The sequence below is a fragment of the Fringilla coelebs genome (assembly GCF_963513975.1).
Source record: "Fringilla coelebs genome assembly, chromosome: Z".
Taxonomy (NCBI): domain Eukaryota; kingdom Metazoa; phylum Chordata; class Aves; order Passeriformes; family Fringillidae; genus Fringilla; species Fringilla coelebs.
In genome coordinates, this window is record NC_140031.1 from 81,607,993 (window position 1) to 81,631,721 (window position 23,729).

Below are 23,729 nucleotides of genomic sequence, written 5' to 3' on the forward strand. Positions count from 1 at the left end.
CTTAGGATGGGAAAAGATAAATTCACCAGTGCTGAGATTAAAGATTGCCTAGCAACCAGAGAATGAACACATCTAATGTAGGGAAAACAAAGGAAGAACAAGCCACTTTCATTTCCATATCTATAAAGTATGTAGAAATATATAAGTCTGGAAATAAATATATGTGTGCATGCACAAACAGAGACATACACCATAGTTCTTCCAAATTGCCAACCTGAAATGCTGTGGATCATAAAAAATATAAATGGAAAGGCAAAACCAAGATCTAAGATATGGACTAAAACTGGGAATTTTCATTTAAAAGTGATAAATCCACAGTAAGTGTTTGAGTTTTGTTTTCAATTGTCCTGCTTCACTGATGAAGTGAAAGTAGAAAGTGGAAAGAAAACAGTCAAGACCAGTAAAAATATGTGCATCTGAAAGCTTTTAAGTCTGTAAGGACCAGGAGGAAAAGGAGATGTCACCTGTCTAGAGAAGATCATAATCACTAAGAACTGTTAATTTTGAAGGACTGTGCTAATGATTAAACTATGTGCATTCATTGTTCCTCTGTGGAAAATGGGATGGGCAAGAAATATGAATATTTTAATAATTGAGACATTTCAAGTGAACACAATGCTAAAAATCACCTGATCAGTTTTAAAAGTAAAGGACAAGTGGCTGGAAATTATAAGGTATTTCTGTCACAACTTGGAGTATCTTCTGAAAATTTCAATTGAACAAAACAAACTAATGGAGAGACAGTTTAGCCTAATTGCCCTGTGCAGAAAGTCTTAAGGTCTTACTCATTCCCTTTTCATAAACCTCTTTCACCCCATAAATGTGAACAGGTGCAGAAATGCAGGTTTATTCACCTGAGTCGTAGCAAGTGGCAAAAAAACCCACCTGTGTGAACACAAAAATCCACTGTGTGAACACAACTGAGGTGAGCAGCAGCCACAACCACAGCAAAGTGTGCAGGGACTGCCTGGGTGATTTTTTGCCAGCTTTGTTGAGCATGGAGAGAGAAGAGATGTGGGAGGCTGTGTTGATAGGGACCCGGGTATCTTCATTAAAGGCAATTTTCTTCCCTCTCCCTGGTTCTGCAGGAAGCATCACTGCTGCTGGCTGGGGTGGGGTGCTGGGGGTGGTGTCACCAGTGCTGTCAGCTGAGCAGGGGAATATCTCTTTTTTTCCTTTGATGAAACACTGTCTCGACTGATGGCAGCTTTCCTCAAATCTGCACAGCAGCCTGTGCATGAAAGATTTCCCACAAGTTGTAAAAATATTCAGAGCCCTGTTATATAACCACGTTCCCCCTTTAATCGTTTTTGATCCATTTTTTACTAATGAAGATGTGAAATGACAGGAATAGTTCATATTCTTTTTTTTTTTTTTTCCCTGCAGAGCCTGTTGGCATAGAAATGAACTCTCTGTAACCTATGGAAGAGAGAAGAGTTTACTTTTTAAGCTGTTTTCTGTTTCTACTTGTGTTTCATATTGTCAAACATCAAATGCTTGAAAGGTCTATAACACAGCAGGATGAAGTGCAGTGACCTGCTGCTCTTTCACATTCAAATTAATAAAGTAGCTCATAGCATAGACCTTTAGAAAGGCAAGAGATTATACTTTTTTTTTAAGGCAGAAGGGGATTTATTATGATAGAAATTAATCTCTGCAGACATTACTTCAGGGCTTTATTCTAACTCTTGAAGTAGGGACACACTTTTACGGTATTGCACCATTAGATTAAAACCAAATCTTAAATCAGCACTTCATCTTCACCCAGGATTAATGTTTCAGCCCAGTCCCAGAGTGGAATTCAAACAGTAATTCTCTGATTAGAATAATCTGATTTTCTTTTTGCAATGCCATCTCAGGTTTCGAGAAATCAGCTGGTACAGCTCCTCAGATTACGAGACCAGAAAAAGTTAAAATTAGAAAACATTTTTTACACCTGGTTTTACACAAGGTCATTGCAGCTCTCCACCAGAACTACAAATTACAGATTAGGTGCATGGAATCTTTCAATCACAGAGGCTTTCAGAAGTAACCACCTTGATTTTCATGAGACCTGTGATGAAATAATGAATTTTATTCTGATATTTACACTCTCCTCTAGTTTTCCTGTCCAGCAAGTGAGGATTCCAAGCTGACATTATTGCTTGATGCATTTTCTAAAACCATTTAGACACTCTGCTAGGAGTGCTTTAGCTAGAAATTTAGCTGAACTTTCTACCTGCATAGTAAGCAAATCAGCCTAGGAAAGAAGCAGAAGGAGGTAGATGAGCTATTGGTATCTAGAAACCTTATTTTTCAAATAATAAGCGAGACAATTTAATTATTCCAACTGTCTCTTTTACCTTAGGAGAAACAAATTAGCTGCCTTGCCATTAAATCTGAGGAAACAGCTTACAAATTTCTCAAAAAGAACTGCAGAGCTCATCTGTTTCTGTGTTCACACTTTGCATCTCTGCACAGGTGTGTCTTCAACATGATTTATGGTTCTGCTTCAGCTGTGGAGAAATAGGTGTGAACTTGGGCACCGTGCAGATGATTCTGTAAATCAGGAAACTATTAAAGCTCTTTTTCTCAAAATTGATTTTAACATGAGAATGCTGCAGGTGGCAAGTACTTTCTCAGTCTTCTTCTGGAGTTTAGGTGCTCTTCTTAGCTTCAGAACTGGTGCTTAGTTTTTGCTATATCTATACCACATTTCTGTTGACTGGCTGTTTCCTGGGCTATTCATTTTTTTGGTGCTGCCTGGAGATTTCTCTTTTGGAACAAGTTTTATTCTCGTGAAAGCGAATGGCCATTATTTTTATTTCTTTTGAAAGAGCTTGTAAAATAAGCCATATTTCCTGTAGCCACATAGGAAACTGAGCACAATTATGGCTGCTGTTTTAGGCAGAAATGATGGCCCTCCTCTTCCCATCAATGCTGGAACCAAAAAGTTGAATTTTAAAATGCACACTGTGTGGAACACCAGAAAAGAGCATCGTGTCTCCCTAAAAATCTGTGTGTCTAACATCATAAGCTCATATGCCATTCTCTTTGCAGCTACAGCATCAGCACATTTACCTCAGTATCAGCTGCTGTGAATTTCACTGCCTCATTATATAATGTATACTCAATGTGTTCATATTTATATTTAATGCCCATTGCATGAAAGAATAAAGAGGGTTGAATTTTTCCATGCACACTCGCTGTCTCACAGAATGTGTTCCATTTTTAAATTATAGAAGGGAACGTGGCCCAGACACCAGAATGGTCTTTATTCCATCACTTCTATCATTACAGTTTTGAAATGTGAATCCACAGGATATTTTTTTTTAAGGCAGGTTTCTTTCTTTATCATCATATCATTGTCTCAAGCAGATGTCTCAGAGCAGCAGTTCTGCCAGAAAGCCTAATAGTTATCATTCTAGGTGTTATAGTTGAAGGAAATTGTCTCCATTTCAGGCTAATGATGTTGTGCACGGGGACTGGAATGTTTCTCTCAGGCCTAATTCAGGATACCTTAGCTTTTGGCAGGTATTTCTGACCCAGAAACTGTAACATGAAATAGTGAATAGCTTTAAGTAGGATTAAATAATTCTTTTTCATGTTTTTAATTTTTTTTTTCACGGCAAATTAATTAGTGTATAACAAGGGCAGCTGGCTGGTTTCTCTGCTTTTAGGATGAGTGCTTTATGAAGGTGCAGGTGGCTGCAGGATGGAACTTCTCCCTCTGCCCATCTCCTTCAGCCTTCACGTCACAAAAGTAGTTTTCATAAACTGTGAATTTCCTTTCTTGACAAGGATAGATGGGCTAACTGTTAACATCACAGAGTGCTGAATTATTTATACACACAAGGGCTGGGCTACTTCTTTCAGGCTGTCCTCTGCTGTCAGCTAAAGAATTAAACTCCTCAGTCAGGAATCAGGCAATATTTCATTTCTATGGGATTTTATGGGATCAAAAATATGTTATCTAAATGTTTAAAGCCCAGTAAAGAGTGGGTGTACAACTTCTACCCAACTCCCCAACACTACCTGCTTGTGGAAAGGAGCAAGAGTTGTATATTCAGTGTTTTGTTGAAAAGCATGTGGCTTAAAAGTAGTTAGCTGAACACATGGAAAAGAGCATGATGGACTTGCAGAACAGTTTTTCTCTGGGTGCTTGTAATGAAAAAGATCCAGGTTCATTGGTTGAGTTATTCATTACGTACAAAAAACATCACATTTCTTAAAGAAAAAATCCTAAGTATTATTAGAGAGCAAATATATCCGCATTTTATTTGAGTTTTGCTGCATAATCCTTCCTGAGTTTGGAGAATTAGGGAAGGTTCTTAATTAAAATTCTAATTTTGAGTTTGCATGGATCTCTTTGATTTTATTCTTTTTGTCATGCTTTTTTTTTTATTCTTAACTAGCCATGGTTCCCAAGGAGAGGACGGGCAATTTGCTCAAGAACTACTTTGACTTCAAAATGTTACAAAGAAATGAAATATGAGCAGAAAAATAATTATTAGAATTTTAACAGACCCACAAATTTAGGATCCTTTGATACTAAATGAAGTCTCAAAGGTTTATGTACTGTCTTCAGACACTTTCACACTTGAGGGGTCAGTTAAAGAAAAGCACAAGGATAGTCAGACAGAGGAAAGACAAATATGAATGACTTTTTATTTGACATTGAATCTTACTGGAATCCTTTCAGAATATCTTAATAAAAGTGCAGTAGTAATTGTTCTTAAGATTTATATTTTTTTTAAATAATTGAATTTCTCCTGGAATGTTTGTTTTATTTGCAAAATTTGTCAAATTACACAGTCTGTTACACAAACAGCATCTTGCCAATCACCATGGAAAGCCATCAGCAACAGAGCAGACTCCTGTAATATTTATATATTATATATTCCCTTTCTTGGATTTATTTTACTCTTCCATTCAAAAAATCTCTCAGGTTAAATTATAAAACCAGTGTAGTGTTAAAAGCTGTGTCACATTGTAATGGTAACAAATCCCTTTGTCAGTTGTGTTAAGACAAAATGCACCCATATCATCTTTTCTTACTTATAACAGAGCCTTCAAGATCAAATTCTGTTCATCAAACCCAGTGGAATGTATAACAAATTAGATTTCAATATTTCAGTATGAATGTCCTCTCAAGAGGCACAAAATGTAAATTGAGTGAAGATTTGGTTGATTCAAAGGTGATATTTATTTTGTTCAGCACCATTTCACAGACAATAAGCTATAAATAATGGAGAAAAACTTTTACATGATCTTTGATAATTTAAGTTCCAACATTTGCACAGCCTGATACCTCCTCTTAAGTAGAATTGTGCAGATTCTCATTTTTCAGGCTGCATCATATTTGATTTTGTACTATAATATCATTTAACCACTGTTGTTTACAGAAAGACTTTTCCTCTTTAATCCTCATTAACATTATGTGAATGAATCAGGATAAGCTGGTTTTTGCTTTGCTTTTTGTTTGTTTGTTTGTTTGTTTTTAATTTCATTTGGGTTTTACTTTTTGTTGTATTTTTTCTTGGTTTTTGTTTGTTCTATTTTGTTTGTTTGTTTGTGGTGTTTTGGGTTTTTTGTTTTCTCTTGGTTTTTTGGGTTTGTTTGGTTGGTCTTCTGTTTGTTTGTTTGTTTTGTTGGAACTTTTACCTGTGCTTGCTTTCTTTTTTTTTTTTTTTAACCCATTCTCTTTTGATGTGCTCTTTATTAATTCCATTTCTGTGATTTCTGTGGTACAATGACATTACCAAAATTACACCAGTGACTGACAGGCCAAGGTGGTGGGTCAAAAGAGCAATTGGTGCAGTCATTTCCTGAACATGGAAATAAATGGCTGTTAACAGAGGAGAACATCTGCTTTATTAGTCCCAAACTGCAGGTCAGGTCACTTTATCTCAGGCTGAAAAAGCCAACATGAATTTTCAGACAAATTGAACCACACAGTTGACTGTCCACACTTTGGTCATTTCAGGAGATTTCAGTTTCTGGAAATATAATGTAACATTTTGTGTGAATTCTGCTTGTCATTCAATATAGAATTTATAAATTCAAAGAAAATTTTTTGTCTTTTTGCCTTTTATGCCAATGGCATTATTGAAATCAGAATGACACCAAATCAGGAAATATGTAGTAAAAATATCCTCTCTATTTTAATCAGAATATCCATGTGGATTTGCATACTAAGTGTTCCTGCTCCAGATGCTATTTAGTTTATTAATTTAGTTAGAGATATGGGAATACAGTTGTGAGAGAATTCATTTAATAGTAGCTGTTCTTTCACAACCAATTGCCTAATCCCCATAAAGTAATAAACAAGCATCCTTTGCTACCCCAATAATGCAACAAAAGCAGAAAATGAGAAGTCTTGGCTTATTTAAAATCAGATAGAAAGTATAATTTACTGTTCTCAAAAATAGATTTGCTTCTCCATCAGCTGGACAGTCTTTTAGACAAAACAATATCAAATGCATGATAGCTCACTGTGTCATGAAGGCACCCTAAAGCTGACAAAAAATTAAATAAAACTACAAATAACCCAGCAATCTACTACACAACTCCAGTTTTTCTGTGCAAGTGATGCACAGAATTCATAAAGGCATTTTTGTGCATCACCTACATTTCTTAAACAATGTTTAGATATGAATTCTCACACCAAGGATTAATCTGAAATCCATGTGCAAGACCAGTGTTGAAATCCTGAGCTGAACTTGCCACTAAAATAATCTAAAACGTGCTGTAATGTCAGTATTTTTGACATAAACCAAAATAATTTCCATAAATCTCTTCAATGACATGGTAAAAAAACCCTGGCAATTTTCAATTTTAAAAACCCACAGAACATAATGTGCTTGGTTTCTAAAAATTGTCTACCTGTAGATCATTCTTTCAGATGCATTTACTGCAGAAAATACTGTTATTTTTAAATGCTATGCTGAGCAGTAGAGAGCACAAACCTGCCTTTAAAGATGAAGATTGATATAGATAGAAATATATGTAAATACAAGATAAACTATCTGGGAAAAATTACTAAATTAAAGTTGGCCAAAGCCTAGGGGGTGTTCTTTAGGGTTGCTTTCAGTTATCCCAATGGTGACAGAATGACATCTGTAGATATCCTGAGAGTCTTCAGGTTAGAAAAACTAAATAAATACCCATTATGCTATTGTCTTTGGCAAATGGATTGAGTTTTGGACAACCACATTTTATGGGGTGAAAGATTAGGGATAGAAGATTACCTGGAGCTGTGGTGTTAAATAAATACAAAACTGAATGAGGCAAGAGTCATTCAAAGGACTTATTTATTTCTTATTTATTACTTATTTACCAAAAATCTGACGTGTTTAGAGCCTGTGGGTAATTTTTGGTGGCTTTTACCTACAAAACCTTTGCTTTCCCTCTGCCCACAGCGGATGTGTGTGACTCCAACCCCTGCCAGAACGGTGGCATCTGCCTCTCAGGGCTCAATGACAACTTCTACTCATGCGAGTGTCCCCAGGGTTTCACAGATCCCAACTGCTCCAGCCTTGTGGAGGTTGGTAAGTGAAAATTAAATTGAATTGCTGAAATGTCTCCAGGGGCCCGTGAGCCTGTGGCTGGCCAAGCAGTGATCCTGCCCGTGGTGTTCTGCGCGCTGGTGGGGATGCATTGTTGGGGCTAAATTAATACAGAGGCCAGAATAAATAAAAATTAAAAGCATTTCTATTTATTGAAGGGCCTTCAGGTACATTTTGGGCAGGCAAAGCCCCCCAGGGGCTACACCCAAAAATGGACTCACAGGTTTTCTCACATTTTTAAGTTTGCTCCATTTGCATATTGGGGTTAATCCAACAATTCCAGCTTCAGCTAATGAAGTCATTTAGCCCCAGTTTGCCCCCAGCTCCCTTTTGTTTGCATTTCTGGCCCTGGGGCAGTGAGGTGTCCTTGGCTGCCAGGCCTGGAGAGGAATTGCTGTGCCTGCCCAGAATGGGACAGCAGCAGCTGACACTGAATGTGGAGTTTGGAGTTTGCACTGAGGAACTGCAGGAGCACAAATACATGGAAATTATTAAAGCCAAAATCCCCAGGCATCATTGGGGTCGTTCTGTTGAACATTATTGGGGTTTTTTTAACCTGAAATCTGTGCCATAGGCATCTCTATAATAATTAACTGTTGAAAATGAAGTAATTAAGTCCAAATGGCATCTGCAGAACATAATTACTCAGAGAAGTCCAGTGGTCCACAAAAAAATCCATAGCGGTGACTTCAACATCACCAACATTTTTCAAAGATCAATTCTAGATAATTCTAGATAATTCTATGTATCCTTCTTCAAGCAGTGCCCTTCAAATCTTCATTTCTGATAGTTCCAATGCCCAGAGTAAAGACAAATTTCTCATGCGAACGAAGACACAGGAACAGCATAGGAGAAAAACAGAGTTACACATAGTGGTCACTTGTTTGAATTTCAAAATAATTATCTATTTGGGTGCTCTAATTAATCATTAGATGAGTGCAGAGTGCACAAGTCAACAGTTCTGAAATTTTGTGATGTGCATTTGACTCAAATAAACCTAAATTTGAGTGGTAGATCCAAAACATCCAGCAGGTCAGGCGTCTATATTAAGAAAACTTAAGGAGAAAATGTGAATCTGAAGGAAAAGATAGAGGTAGACAGCTCACTGAAAGTTAGCTGAGCTCTTGTACTATCCCAAAGAAGGCACAAAAATATGTTTACAGAGCAAAATGATGGAACTGTCACAGCTGGGCTCAACACTGCAACTGTCATAAACCTGCGTGGGTCTCATTTTTTAATAATATTAATTTAATTTAATAAATATGCTTTAAAAAATTGCACAAAGTGAACCAAGGTTCACTGTTCTGGGGATTATGTCTCTGCCAATGGGTAAAGAGAGCAGAACTTAGTCCAGAAATAAAGGACTTTTGTTTATGAGGGTTTTTTTTGTTCATTTCCTTTCCTGAAAATGGTGCTGCTGCTGTTTTTAGAGTGAATTCCCAGTGTCCACAATGTAATTTTAAGGGAATTCGGATTTAAATTGATTCATTTTAAGTTAAACTTTCTCCAAAGTAATGGAGCTTGTTGCTGCAGGAGAATGATCAACTTCAGACACCAAGTGCAATTTCTTTCTGACTTTAAAACGTTGTTGTAGCTGGTTACCACCTAAAATTTCAGTTGCACAAAGAGGTGCTTGTTGCCCACACAAGAAGCCAGGAGATACAGCCTCAAATCTTATTTTCCATCCCTTTCCCTACAATTTTTATCAGTGCTTGAGTTTGTCCTATGGATATATGTCATGCTACCCCAAAAAAGCCTAGACGTGGCTTCACTTCAGGAAAATTCTGGATTTTTTGTGTATTTGACTGGCAGAAAATTGCATTGCAGATGACTGGGAGGATGCCAGAAATTACTGAATCTGGAGAAAAAAAAATCATATTGTGGTAATTGTCACTGTAATTAGCAGATGAGCATTAATAGGGCTTTAAAAAATACACATATACTTAACTAAAATCTTCAAACACTTCAACAAAAACTCAGTTTGGTAAACAGAATAAAGCATAAGTAAATAACTTGACAATGTGTGGCAATCACAGCACTTACAGAAGCAGGATGTTACATTTGTAGTTTGCAATCCATGGGGAATATCTGCTGGACAGCATTGGTTAAATAAAGAACCTATTTAATATTCCTACAGTAACTAATATCCAGAATGTTAAATTTAGTTTGTGTTTCTCTTGTTTGCTACATGTATGGATTCAGTCCAGCCTTGTTAAAACCTTTAAAAATAGATTTTAAAATAATCTTTTATTTTTTTGTAAAAGATGATTCCTCATGTTGTGACCCTGTACACAGTCATTTAAGCCACTGGGGGGGGGGGAAATGGTATTTCAAGAAAATAATTTGATTTTTTTCCTATGAAAATGATGGTGATTAGTATAAGCTGTTGGTCAATCAGCTCCATTAATTCAAATACTGAAGTGCTTAAAGTAAAATAATGTTGTAAGATGTGTCTAGAGGAGCCTGGGAGTGCAAGACCCTGAGTGATCACTCTTAGTAAGAGTGTTTATTAGATGTATGAATTAAGAAGGAAATCTAGCAAAGGTTGCGTCTCTTTGGCTTTTTAATGAGTTTTTGCCCAAAAGCTAATCTCTTAATCCCTCGTATCTCAAAAAAGCCTTCTTGACAATTTTCTGTGCAGTTGAAAACACGAAGTTAAAAATGAGTGTTTGGGATGTCAGGGGGTGCCATGGAGGAAGAAAAGAGGAGGGTGAGGAAAAAAAACCTAAACACACAAAAAAACCCCACCCAACAACAACAACAAAACCCAAAAAAAAGGAACAAAAATCCACACAGAAGGGCCTGTGCCACTCTGTCTCCTTCAAAAGGGCTGCACAGAAAATTAAAAAAATAAAAATTAAAAGCAGCTTGGTGTTGTCTGCATCCCCCTCATTAGGGACTTTGTGCAGTGACAGGATGCACTGCTGAACTCTGGGCACCTGCTGGGAAGTCATAAATTTTTCAAGGGACATACCTTAAACAGGAGGATTTTCACAGTAAAAGACAACAGGGATTTCACTTTATCATGCATTAATGTGGGTAAATAAAAGGCAGTCCCATTCAGGCAGCAAATCATGAACTATGCAGAGGAAAAAAAAAATAGATGCATACAAGTACCCAGGAAGATCAAACATTTAGGTAGAAGTCTTCCCTAAATAGATCAACAAATACTCCAGACAGTTTGGGAGCTGCATGGATTCTCAAGAATGCAACTTCCTTTATTGCCCTTAATAGAAATAAAATTTTAAATAACTTGATATTCATAATAATACCAATTTCAAGCTAATCAGTTTAACTAATTATGTGTTTGTATAAATTTACCCGTGGAAAAATATAACTTTTCTGCCATACTTCTTTTTTTTCTGACCCTGTAACTTTGAGTGTGTCTAAACCAAAAATCATAAACGACTCTCGCAGGAGTAATTTGCATATTTTAAATTGCTATTCCCACCCTGACCCTGCTTTTTTGTTAATGGCAATCCCACTTTATTTCCTATGTGTACTTTTATACCAAACTTAGTTGTGCTAAAAGATCTGGGATGAGGTGGTAGATCTGTAATATCACCCTATTTGTGCAGCCAGGTTTTTCAGTGCTCTAACAGATTTTAAATATCTGATAAACTGGCAGAGGATAAGATAGAGAAAGGCAGGGAAAATGTGTGTTTTAGTTGTTTTCAGCACAGCACATCCTCCAGCGAGGTGAAAAAGGATTTGGCTAAACAGATAATAGGTGATTATATCAAACATTCCAAAGAGCAGGATGTTTTCCAGAGATAATAAGAACACTGTGGTCCAAGTTATCTCCTCAGCAGACTCCCACCTATATATATGGAAACATAACTTTTAACACAAATTGAAATCAAATAATTTTCCATTAATTGATATTGGCATTGAAATGCATTACCAAGCAGTTGGCAGACTTTACATCTTTTAAATAACTCACAACTCATTCTCAGGAATCATGTAAATTATCAAAATGCAATAAACAACAACTGTTGCAGACAATTAATAGGAGTAATTAATTAATTCTGTTCAGGAAAACTCTTAATGTGCTGCCTGTCAACTTGGGTGACTAATTAGCCATGGACAGCACACGAGGGGAATCTATAAAATGGCACTGGGGGGAGTTTTCTTTGAAATAAAAATTGCTCCTGTTTTGTTTAGTGTGTGCATAAGGGAGAACAGGGGGAGAAACACAAGCCTAATGACAAGAAAAAGAGTTTATTAACTTTATTATGCCATAAGGCAATGAGAGTGTGTTGCAGGGGCTGACCATGTTCACATTTGAAATCTTAAAACTACTCGGTTTTGATCTTCCAAGTCTGAAATTCAATAACTCTGTGAGAGGATAAACTGGTGAACATGTTTAGTTTATTTAAGTGGGGGAAAAAAAAAAAATAACAGATGTCAAATGGGCTGCCAGCATCCTTTTGGAAAGTGTCTGTACCTTTTATGTCAGCTCTCACTGAGAGGATCTCATTACTGAAAAACAGGGTGGAAAAAACGCCCGTGTGCATTTTGGAAGGGTGGAGAGGCAAGTTAATGATCTTATGGTTAATGATCAAGGGCAGCTGGGTTTCAGTGCAGCATGGAGGCTGAGTGAAGGCAGAAGAGCTGAAAGGTGAGCCAGAGATGCCAGCTTCCCATGGCATCTTTATTCCTCCAAGTGATTAAGGAGTGATTGCGGGGTTCCTTGCCTGGCACATTGCAGTTTTCCATAATCAGTTCAGTCTTCCCAGTATCCAGAGTAAACTATTTCTTTGACAGCTGCTGTCTCTCAGCCAGAAACGTGGGAATCAAAGAGGTTCTTCCCTTTTCATGCTGTTAAATAAAAATTCAGTAAGAAGGATTAGGCCCAGAGTGCTCTGATCTGTTTGCTTTGTGGCTTTATTTGCACAACCTAAGTCTCCACTTTTGCTTTCCTGACCCCTGCACTGACAGGACGAGGGCTTCTGAAAAAAATTAGTGCAGATGAAAGTCCTGTCACTCACTTCCTGCCAGGCTTGCAGGTGCTTTTCAATGCCATGATGAGAAATGACTGAATGATTTCAAAGATGCTTTTATACTCTTACAACGCGTGTCTTGTCCTTTTTTAAGGAGGGTTGGTTGCCCCACACGTGGAACATATGTACTAATGGACTTTCCAAGGCAGAAATAGTGAAATGAACCCACTCTCACAAAAGAATTCCAATTAGTTACTGTCATGTGCATCATGCAATTGACATGAAAGTATTCCCTCAGCTGTAAATAAGGCAGCCTGGAATAATGCAAATTACTTGTGGAGGTCTGTAGCCTAACCCCACCCAAGGGTGCAGGTTTCTCAGGGTCATTTCCAGTTGAGTTTTGAATATTTTCAGAGATAGAGAATTTACAGCTTCTCATGGCAATCTGTGCCAGTGTTTGATCACCTTTACAGGAAAAAAAAATAAATAAGGCAAGGAAACAAATGGACAAACCCCAAAAGCCCAAATATATTTATTTCGTGAAACTTTGGGAAATTTTGTGAAATTTTGTTTTTTCTCATTGTGCTGTCACTGGGTACTACTGAGAAGTCCCTGGCTCTGGTGTCTTTATTTGTATTTTCTCCTCCAGGCTTGACTACTTGATTTTAGGGAAGCAATCACATCCCTTGGCCTGCTGGCACTCCTCTCCCTGGGGCAACACAGTGCTCTGCAGATTGCCCAGGATATTGGGAAACACAGTGTGGACTCCAGATTTCAGCACCTGTTGTCACTGCTTTGAGTGTAGTGCCACCCAAATTGGCTAGATTTATTCCTATATTAGCAAAATTTTTGTAAAGTGACTTATTCACTTATTTATTATTTCACTTATTTATTATTTCTTACTGTAAAGAGGAAGGCTTTACTCCATGACTGGGAATTCTTCTTCAGTGAGCTGTCGTGCTTTTCTCTGGATACTGATTCATTATTTGAAATAATTGCAAAGTCAATTGTTCTCGTTCTGCTGATATTCTCACTCTCAAAAACCATCTCAATGGCTCTGTTGGTAACAGAAGATTAACTTCAGAGGTGAGGTGGGCCTGTGTTTATTTGAATTCAGCAAGAATAATCAGGTTCCATGGTTAAAGGGTAGTTTCTTCTGGGAAAAGAGTGAGAGAGAGGAGGAGGGGAGGGATTGAAAACAAATTCTTCCTTGCAGGTCTTCAGCATGTTGAGGGCATTTCTCAGTGCTCTATCCTGAAGCCTAAACCCTAGGGCTTCAAATTTATGTTACACAGCAGTGTTTCATGTGGAATTAACTGCCAAACACATTTTTTAAACGGACATTATCACATATTCAAGATGTTCTCATAGGTTATGGAGCTCTGTTAAAAGCAATCAATACATTTTAATAAAAATAATTTGACAAATTGGGTCCTAGTGTTTAGTTTTTGGGTAGCCTAAAGAGCATATAATGCACAAAAATCTAAATTGAATGGTCTGAACGCATGCAAACAGAATAGCTTGATAAATGGCATTGATTGCAGGGCAGAAAATGTTGTAAGCCATAATTTACAATATTTCTGCCCAAAAAATTGCCTTTGATGCTGATTGCCAATAAATCCATTGTGAAAATAAGGTTTTGAGTCACAATTGGCGAGGAGGGTGCAAAACTGGGAGTTCACAGAGTCACAGAATGCCAGGTTGGAAGGGACCTCAAGGATCCTCTGGGCCAAGGTTTCTTGGCAAAATCACAGAAGAACACAGGTGCACATAGATGCTCTCAAGGTGAAGAGCAAAAGGGGAAGTTTATTTCCTGACTCCAACATTTATAGATTTCCAAAAGTGACAGTGGATTGGGGGGGTGACAGTGCCACCTCTCCAATGACACTGCACAAACCAATGGCCCATCAAATTTCTCTTCTTCCATAAAAGAATGCAAAACAGTGAGTTATTTACAGAAAGCATGTGAGAAAGTTCTCTACAAGAATCTCAACATCAGAAGGCTTAGAGAATCTTAAAAAATCAGGGGGACAAAGGATCCTGCAATCAATTCCTTCCCCATCTCCGTGTCCCTTTGCTCCACAAGGTCCTGGTGCCTCTCGTCCTGTGGACCCCCAGAACTGGACACACCACTGCAGATGTGTCCCTGTGCTAAGCAAGGAGAAGGATCACCCACACTGACCTGCTGGCAGGGCTCTTCCTAACACACCCCAGAGTGCTGCAGGCAGCTCTAAAAAAGTGCTGAACATTCTGTTGGGTTTCATCAGAATATTTGTTTTATAAAGAATGGCCGTGCAGAATGTCTGCAGGGAGTGAAAGCTTTAACACCTGAATGGGAAATGCCCTGGTTAATGACCCCCATGCTGGAATTCATGTCACATTTCCCTGATTTTCTGTCTGTAATTTTTTTTATTTGGAGGTACAAACTGGCAAGGTCGCACTCTAGGAGATTGTACGCATTTTATGCATCTAATTAAAAGGGCAAATGGAAAATATCCAGCCCTCTGTTGGTAGGCCTTACTGCTCAGGATGAGGCTTTGCAGAGAAAAACAAAGTTTGTGAGCATGGGCTTATTTTCAAAAAACACTCCCAGCCCCTGCTTTCAGTTGGAGGGATGAAGGACTCAGCCCTGCACCACGTTTTTGATTAAAAGCTGCAACACTGATGCCAAGATTTTCCTGTAAAAATGCTCAGAGAAGCATGCAGAGAGGTCACGAAGAACTGTGACAAACTGTGGGGTGTGGGCTTTCCATCCAGGTGTTGTTTAACTGGGAATTCCAAGTACACAGAGGGAGTAAAGGCAGGATGCTGCAGAAACCAGAGTTGGCACCTGCCTGGGCTGTGTGCACTGGAAGAGAAGCATCTCTGGTGAGCCAGGTCCATTTCCATGAGGTTTTGCCCTGCTTTATTGGGTGAAGAAGAGAAGGGAAAAAAAACAGAGGGGGGAAAAAAAAGGAAAAAAGAGCATTTTCCTCAGAAATGTGTTATGTCTACGGCCTTACATATATTTTTAAACCAGCTTCCAAAGAAGCGGGTAGAATAAACCAGTTTTGTTTTGTCAGATCTGCCAGTGAAGTAGGCTGCACATAAAATCTGGAGAGCTGACAGATAGGGGAAAATTGCTCTTTGGGTAGGTGCTCTTAGCATTGTCTGGAAAGAGAAGCGTTCAAATAATTCAACATTGGTAGGCAGCAGCTGCATCGGGTTGAAACAGCAGAGCACAAGGCACACCAAGATCCAATGAGATAAATATTCTGGTACACAATACCCTGCACATTTTCACATCCATGAGTGCCTCTGGAGTGGTCCAGGTGCCTGTGAGAGCTGCTGACACAGCTGCTGGGCTGCTTCTTGTGATGTTCCATGTGGAGTTGACTTTGTTCTTTGGTGTCCCTGTCCTGGTGGTTAAAATGGTTCTCTCACCACTTCAAAATTTTTCTTCTTCTTCTCCTTCTTCTTCTTCCTCTTCTTCTTCTTCTTCTTCTTCTTCTTCTTCTTCTTCTTCTTCTTCTTCTTCTTCTTCTCCTTCTTCTTCTTCTTCTTCTTCTTCTTCTCCTCCTTCTTCTTCTTCTCCTTCTTCTTCTTCCTCTTCTTCTTCTTCTTCTTCTTCTTCTTCTTCTTCCTCTTCTTCTTCTTCTTCTTCTTCTTCTTCTTCTTCTTCTTCTTCTTCTTCTTCTTCTTCTTCTTCTTCTTCTCCTCCTTCTTCTTCTTCTTCTTCTTCTCCTTCTTCTTCTTCCTCTTCTTCTTCTTCTTCTTCTTCTTCTTCTTCTTCTTCTTCTTCTTCTTCTTCTTCTTCTTCTCCTCCTTCTTCTCCTCCTTCTTCTCCTTCTTCTCCTTCTCCTTCTCCTTCTCCTTCTCCTTCTCCTTCTCCTTCTCCTTCTCCTTCTCCTTCTCCTTCTCCTTCTCCTTCTCCTTCTCCTTCTCCTTCTCCTTCTCCTTCTCCTTCTCCTTCTCCTTCTCCTTCTCCTTCTCCTTCTCCTTCTCCTTCCCCTTCCCCTTCCCCTTCCCCTTCCCCTTCCCCTTCCCCTTCCCCTTCCCCTTCCCCTTCCCCTTCCCCTTCCCCTTCTCCTTCTCCTTCTCCTTCTCCTTCTCCTTCTCCTTCTCCTTCTCCTTCTCCTTCTCCTTCTCCTTCTCCTTCTCCTTCTCCTTCTCCTTCTCCTCCTTCTCCTCCTCCTCCTCATCATCATCATCATCATCATCATCACCTTTGTTATCTTTGTTATCCTCATTCAAACATGGAAACCATATATCTACCTTACTGTTCCTAATCAACTGTTACTGCCTTTAAGACAGTTTTTATTACCAGATTTTTTTTTAATGTATGCCATTATCATTGACAAATACTAGAGGTCTTCAGGTTCCTGTCCAGTTGCAGAGAAATTAATTACTGCAGGACTTTTTGTACTTTTGAAATACGCAGCTCATTAGGAATTATTAATTCTTACCGATTAGGGATCATTAAGTATCATCATGGTCAGGATTAATTACTATTTGGTTTTGCTAGCACTGGGGTAGTAACTTTATTTCCCTGTTTCTTTAGCTCCTTGGCTAATGCAAAGTAAATAGTTTTGGTGGTCTCTAAGAGACCAGACAATATAATTTCTGATTAAATTTTGAATTAAGAAATGTTCTTGAAGCACTGCCTCTGTTTGTTTTCCCATTTTATATAATATAGTTTTCTCCTGGATTTTTATGTGGAAGGATGTGACTCAACAGTATGGAAGCAACTTGCTAAAAAATAAAAAATGCCAGAAGGAAGCTGATTCTTTAGCTGAAAAAGCAAATTGGTCTTTAATGAGATGTTAATTCTGGCATCCTAGGACATTCAGATTAGAAGATTTTATACTTCTTAGGAAAAAATGATCAGATGGAAAACCTGGTGTTGTTGAACTTAATGCAAGCTCTAAATGGAATTTTGTTCCAGAGTAAAAGAAGCACAAAATAAAAGCTGAATATTGGATACAGAGACAGATGGACATTATTGTTGTTTTTTTCCTTTCCCTCTTTAAGTTTTTTACCAGAACTTTTTTTCAAAACTATTTATATAAAGGGCTCATTAAGCAGAGCAAAATACCTCATGTCTTGGCATCACTTTTTCTTACTTTTTTCTCTCCATGTATATTTACTTGTTTTAAAGTAATGAATTAAGGAAATACATCTTTGCTACTAAAAAAAAAATAGAAGAAATAGCTCAGGAACCCTTTTACTTTTCTCCCATAATAAAAAAACTTCCGTTCAGAAGCAGAATAAGAGTACCCAAATGTTTCTCCTAAGAATTCTAATGTTTCTAACTGGGAAAAGTTGCTTTTTTGTAGCTCAGAAATTCCTTTTCCCTGTGCAGCTCTCTGTGATCTGATTCCTTTCTATGCTTATTCCTTTTTTTTTAAATTTAAATCTCTGTTAAGTCACTTGGGTCTTTGGCCTTCATCATCCAGATGCAAAATTTCCTTAAGCATTTAAAACACTGTGGAATGATATATCTGCTCTCTTACTTTTGTTTTGGTTTCTTTTTTCAGTTCCAGAATAATAAATGAACTTGTTAATGATTTTAAACTGGAATAGATAAAACTAGTACTGTCTTGAGCAGATAAAACTTAATCTTTAGTATATTGAGGACATTGAGCACTGTAGCTCACCGTTGCTCTTCTAAAACTTCTGCAGTTTTAGAAGAATATAGAAGAATTATGCTGACATGGATCAGATGAGGCCTTTTAACTTCTTTCAGCAAGGGATTAATTTACCCCAAAAATCACATTTTCCTAAGGGGAATAACTAAATGCTTTATTTCTTGATTGGTTTGTTGTTGTTTCTTTTTTCTTTATTTTTTTCCCCCAAACATAAGTGTAATTACAGGAACTCCATAAGAAGTCTATGGCTGAAATTTTTTCCTATTAGGCTGCAGAATTAATTCATATTTTGTTGCAAGGAATCAATCAAGTGGGGCTGAAATACCACTTCCCCTCCTTCATTTACTCAGTGAATTATCTGGGATGGTTCTTTTGGGGTGAAAAGGCACCCCATGCCACGTGCTCATCTCTTTGTGCATTCACGGGTGATGAGGATAATGAGGACTTGAGTGAAATCCTGACTGTTTGAAGCATATGAATAATGCAAATTAGAGATACTGATTTTGAGGTTTGTTCTTTTTTTCAGGTTGTATCACAGGTGTACAGCTTTCTCCTACTCGATGATGCTATAAATTAATGATTAATAATAATTATTTTATATTTATGTTATATTAATGACCAGAATTATTAAGACATGAGGTTTCATGCTGAATTATGGTTGCAGAGCTTGTATTTCATGTGCATTACTTGAGCTGAACACCTGCTTGAGAAACTGACATTGCAGCATGAGTTAGGAGAGTCAATATATTATTTCCTATGTTAGAAGAAATTAATCAATGAGATTGAAATTAATGTTTCAGCTGCTCCCCCGTGGCTATATCTGTAATATTAGAATGCTAATTTGAGGTACAAACTTTCAAGTTATCAATACCATCTTCACTTTGAGACATGCACTGGAATGGCAATACTCTAAATCAGGGAATTATGAAGTCTGGAAAATTCAAAAGGTTGACTTGGACACGGCCTTAATTTTTTGTCCCTGAAATTAGGAAAAGAGTGAGGTAGAATTCAAGAGTGTCACGATTTGGCAAAATCACACTTCAGCTTCCTTGGTATTTATGATTCTGTTCAGTCTATGTGTCACTTCATGCATAATTGGTGGAAATATATGTAGTTCCACTCTTCTGATCTATGCTTTTGACAGATATCTAATTCCAATCTGCATGAATGCACGCAAGGTTCTAATTTTTTTTTTTTTTTTCCAAATGGACGGGTATGAGACATGCATAAAGGATCTGCTTTGTTTGCCAGCCCATATCCACAGTGCTCTGAACACAGCATCACAGAATGGTTTGGGTTTGGAGGGACCTGAAATCCCATCCAGTGCCATGGCAGGGTCACCTCCCACTGTCCCAGTGTCCATCCTGTCCCTGGACACTGCCAGGGATCCAGGGGCAGCCCCAGCTGTGCCAGGGCCTGCCCACCCAGCCAGGGGAGAAATTCCTCCTAAAATCTGGTCCAAACCCACTCTCTGTCAGTTTGAAACCATTCCCTGTGCCCTGTCCCTCCAGCCCCTGGCAATTGTCTCTGTCCCTCTTTCCCACTGGTTCCTTCAGGCACTGAGGTCACCCCAAATCCTCCTCTCCAGGCTGAGCAATCCAAATTCTCCCAGCCTGAATGATGTCCTACACTTACTCCTGACAGACTAACAGAAGTGGTCAGAGTATCCTGGGATATTTAGTTTTGCCATCTTCTGCATAGACAGCAGGATACAAAAGCTCAGACTCCAAATCCTCACGGAGGTGCTTCACATGTTGCATTTCCATTCACAGACAATTCTTCCTGGCCCTTTCCCTTTGTATCCACACAAACCTAGGTTATTGCAGAAAGGTGTGTCCTCTGGGTAAAGCAATTTTTGGATCTTTTTATCCAGCAAAAAAAGATCACAGAAAGAAGTTCCAGGGCTTGCAGATATTTATCCTGCACAGGATCCCACACTCTGGGAGACAGGGTTGGGAGTGATGTGCCTGTGGATTCAGAGTTTTGGAGGGGAAATCCAAGGCATCTGTAAATTCCAGAGTCTTTTCTCTAAGTCCCAGCCAGTATTTTTTGTAGCTCCTCATGGCTTTGAACAGCAATATTTATTTGGCTTCTGTCGACTCTGTTTGCTCAACTGGTCCTCCTAAATGCAGGTGTAGGGAAAACTAGAAAGGAAAGAACAACTGCTGCTGTAGCAACTGCCTTAGAGTTTCTGTTCCTTCTAAACATACTTAGGAGTTTTCATGGAGTGTGATGTGTTTCACAATGGACAGAAACAAGGCAGCAAAAAAAAATTTCATTTTTTGGTGATGCCTTTTTCTCATTTCCAGCATAGGCTGGAGGCAACTTCAGCTTCAAATGCACATTTAAAGTCAAATTATTTGGTTATGAATGAACATTTAAAATCCATTACAAAACCAAACCAACAACAACAACAACAAAAAAAAAATCAACAAAACAACAAAAAAGCAAGAAGAAAAAACAGTATGTTAGTCCCCAGACTGATAAATGTGTTGTTGCAAAAGCCATCAATGGGGAGGTGACAAGAAATGATGTACCTGAAGAAAGGGTAACGTTATTAGAAATGTGCAGAAGAACTGGTATATTTTGTGTCCATTCCTCCTCCAATATGATACTAACCTATTATTATGTTATCCATATTATCATTAAAACACATTTCTTGTTTCCTAATTTATTCAGCAGTTGCAGTGACTAGAGCTTTAGAAAGGGTGAAAAGCTCAGTTCCAACGACTTTCATTTAACAAAGATGAAAATTATATTCCCAGTGAGAACCTACAGTGAGTATTATAGGGCTCAGCAGAATATACTTGTCTAACTACTAATGGTGATTAAAAGACACCATAAAACCCTGCCACACTATTTTCAGATTTTCCAAACCATGCTTTGAGTTTAGTTCTGCACACAAAAACCATGTTCTTATGGCAGGTGTGTTTTTCCCCTACATTAACCAGCTTTCTCCTGTTGGCACAGTACAAACTAAAAACATTCCTACTGTGGCAAGGAGGAGTTTCTATCATTATTAAAGAGTCTTAACTACTGAGATACACCTGAGAAAAGGCTCTGAGAAGTTTCTGCAGCCCTGTGTTAGCACAAGATCTGCATTTGCACAGGCAGTGATGACATCAAGAGTTGCAACAGAACCCCCGTTGTGGACAAAGACTTAAAACCCTGAGAACCCAGTAAGAAAAATATTTTTAAGAGCTAAATCTCAGTGTATTATATTACCATCATCTAGAAATATAAAGCATCCAGTTCATATTAAGAATCCAGTTCTGTCAAACTCAATTTGAATTGATATTAAATCAAACAAAAATCACTTTTTGAAGCTGTCTTGGTTTTCTCCATGTGTTAACTAAAATGAGGGCTGTAAGGGTGTGAAATAACATGAAGACAGATGTATGCCAACATATTCAAGTACAAATGTAATCTTGCTGCAATTGAGAGAGAGAAGCATGTCTTGATTAAAAATTCCTATTGCTTTCCTCTCCTTCTTAGGCAGGTCAACTTTTTAATCATCAGCTATATTATTCATTATGAACAGTGTAATGAGGCCAGAATTTGGTCCTTTAAGATTAATTTTTGCAGAGAGGAAAACTGTGTTGTCAGTGTCATTTGATTTATTCAAAAATATGACTGAATGGGCTGTAATTTATAAGGGGAACGATGACAGTCATAAAAAGAAAATATTTAATTTCAGCTTCTGCTTTTCCTGGCATGAAATAAGAAACATCTGCAGTAGTCATTAGCTTGTAGCTGAACAATACATTAGCCTAAGTCAGCAACAAAAGTGAGCAGTGGATTAACTTTGTCCTCACTGGTGGCGACTTTGGGATCAGTTTTACTTAAATTAAAACAACAGATCCAGACCAATGTGGCATAAACAAAATAAATAATCTATCAATCTGAATGCAAGGTGGTGGATGCTTCTGAAACACCCGTGCCTTCATCACTTGTACTCTCAGGTGGGAGGAAACCTGAGCAGTTCAAAAGAATCAGTAACTCAAAATAAAATAGATGAATTGTGTTTCAGGCATTGCAGCTGAATAAATGAATACCCAAAGACCACAGAACAAAAAAGTTTACTAAAATAAGGAATGTAAACGTTAAACTAGCAGGATGTGAATCTTGATACTGATTAGAACTGGGATGTGTCAAGCATTTCTTTCATGCATCTTACAGTAAAATGCAGGAAAAATTAAATTACACAGGTTTTGTCTGGCCTGGCTGAAATCAAACTGGTGGCAATACTTTAGGGGAGATCCCTGACCCTTGTTTAGGAAAAATATGTATTAAAAATACCATAATCTGGCTAATCTGCTTTGAAATAAATGTCATTTTAAATATAATTTCATTTGCCACTGAAGTTACCTTCATACTCTGTAACAGGGAGTGTTGCATCTACATTTCTTATGAAATGTGTTCATTCAAAAGTGGTCCATAGTAGCTGCACTGTTCTGCTTTGACTTGGCAGCCCTAAAATCTAGATTTTCTATGCTGAAAGCACTTGTCCTGGTGTGACAGTTCTGCTTGGAGCCCGAAAACTCTACAGGTTGAGTAGGAGAGGAGACAGGACTTGTGGGTGACACAATAAATCCAGTTTATTTGCATTTTTAAAGCTTCACGGCCATATTTGGATAGGAGTGAGACAATTTAGCAACATAAACATAGATTTTATTTAATTTTTTTTTTTTTTTGGTCACATCATTAGCCAGTGTGTGGTACCCAAATCACAGTGGCAACACCCTGTCTGGTGAGAACTGGGGCAGCTGAGAGGATGTGATTAACAGAAAGTGCAGTACAGGGAAACATAGCAGTGCTGGCCTGCCTGGCCAGAACAAAGTGATGAAGGGAGGCTGATTAAAAGGAATCAAAACAGCCCAGAAAAGCAGCTGAGCAGCATTGTGGTATTTTTGGTGTTTTTTTTGTGGCAGGAAGGAAATGATGAATTTGACTCTATGTTTTCGGAAGGCTAATTTATTATTTTACGGTATTATATTAAAGAATGCTGTACTAAAACTCTACTAAAGAATAGAGAAAGGACACTTACAGAAGGTTTAACAAGATACTCATGAAAAACTCGTGGCTGTTTCTATAGTTTTGACGCAGTTGGAATGTGGTTGGTTATTAAGTAAAAACAATTTACATGTTGGATAAACAATTTTTAAACTACATTCTAAAGCAGCAAACACAGGGGAAGCAAATGAGATAATATTATTTTTTTCTTTCTTTCTTTCTGAGGCTTCTCAGCTTCCCAGGAGAAGTGTTCCTGGCAAAGGGATTTTTCAGAATATATGACAGTGACACAGCGTCACAAGGCAGGAAGAGGGAAGTAACTGCACAAGTCAAGAGAAACTTCAGGGAAATTGAGGGTTTTTTGCAGTTTAATGGGATCTGTAGGACTATATCAGCTGGGGAAGGGTTACCAAATCCTTTGGCAGAGGAGCTGAGGAAATAGGTGCCATGCATTCACTGAGACCAGGACAGATCAAAAACGGTCTGCATTCCCTTTAACATCTTTAACAGGTGTTCAGGGCCCATCATTCACCAGTTTTAACTGGAATACAGTCAGACTTGTGGCTGTCTGTGAGGATTCATCAACATCAGGAGCAGAA

The 23,729-nt window shown here is 38.2% G+C and overlaps 1 protein-coding gene across 1 annotated transcript in view; it reads left to right on the forward strand.

Annotated features, from left to right (window-relative positions):
* EDIL3 (EGF like repeats and discoidin domains 3) overlaps window positions 1-23,729 on the forward strand; it is a gene marked incomplete at both ends in the record, with an annotated part of 230,782 nt that overhangs the window by 60,123 nt on the left and 146,930 nt on the right. Inside the window, one exon of the mRNA XM_084224587.1 lies at window positions 7,401-7,529. Within this exon, the coding sequence (XP_084080713.1) occupies window positions 7,401-7,529 (129 nt within the window). The remainder of the gene's footprint in view (window positions 1-7,400; window positions 7,530-23,729) is intronic.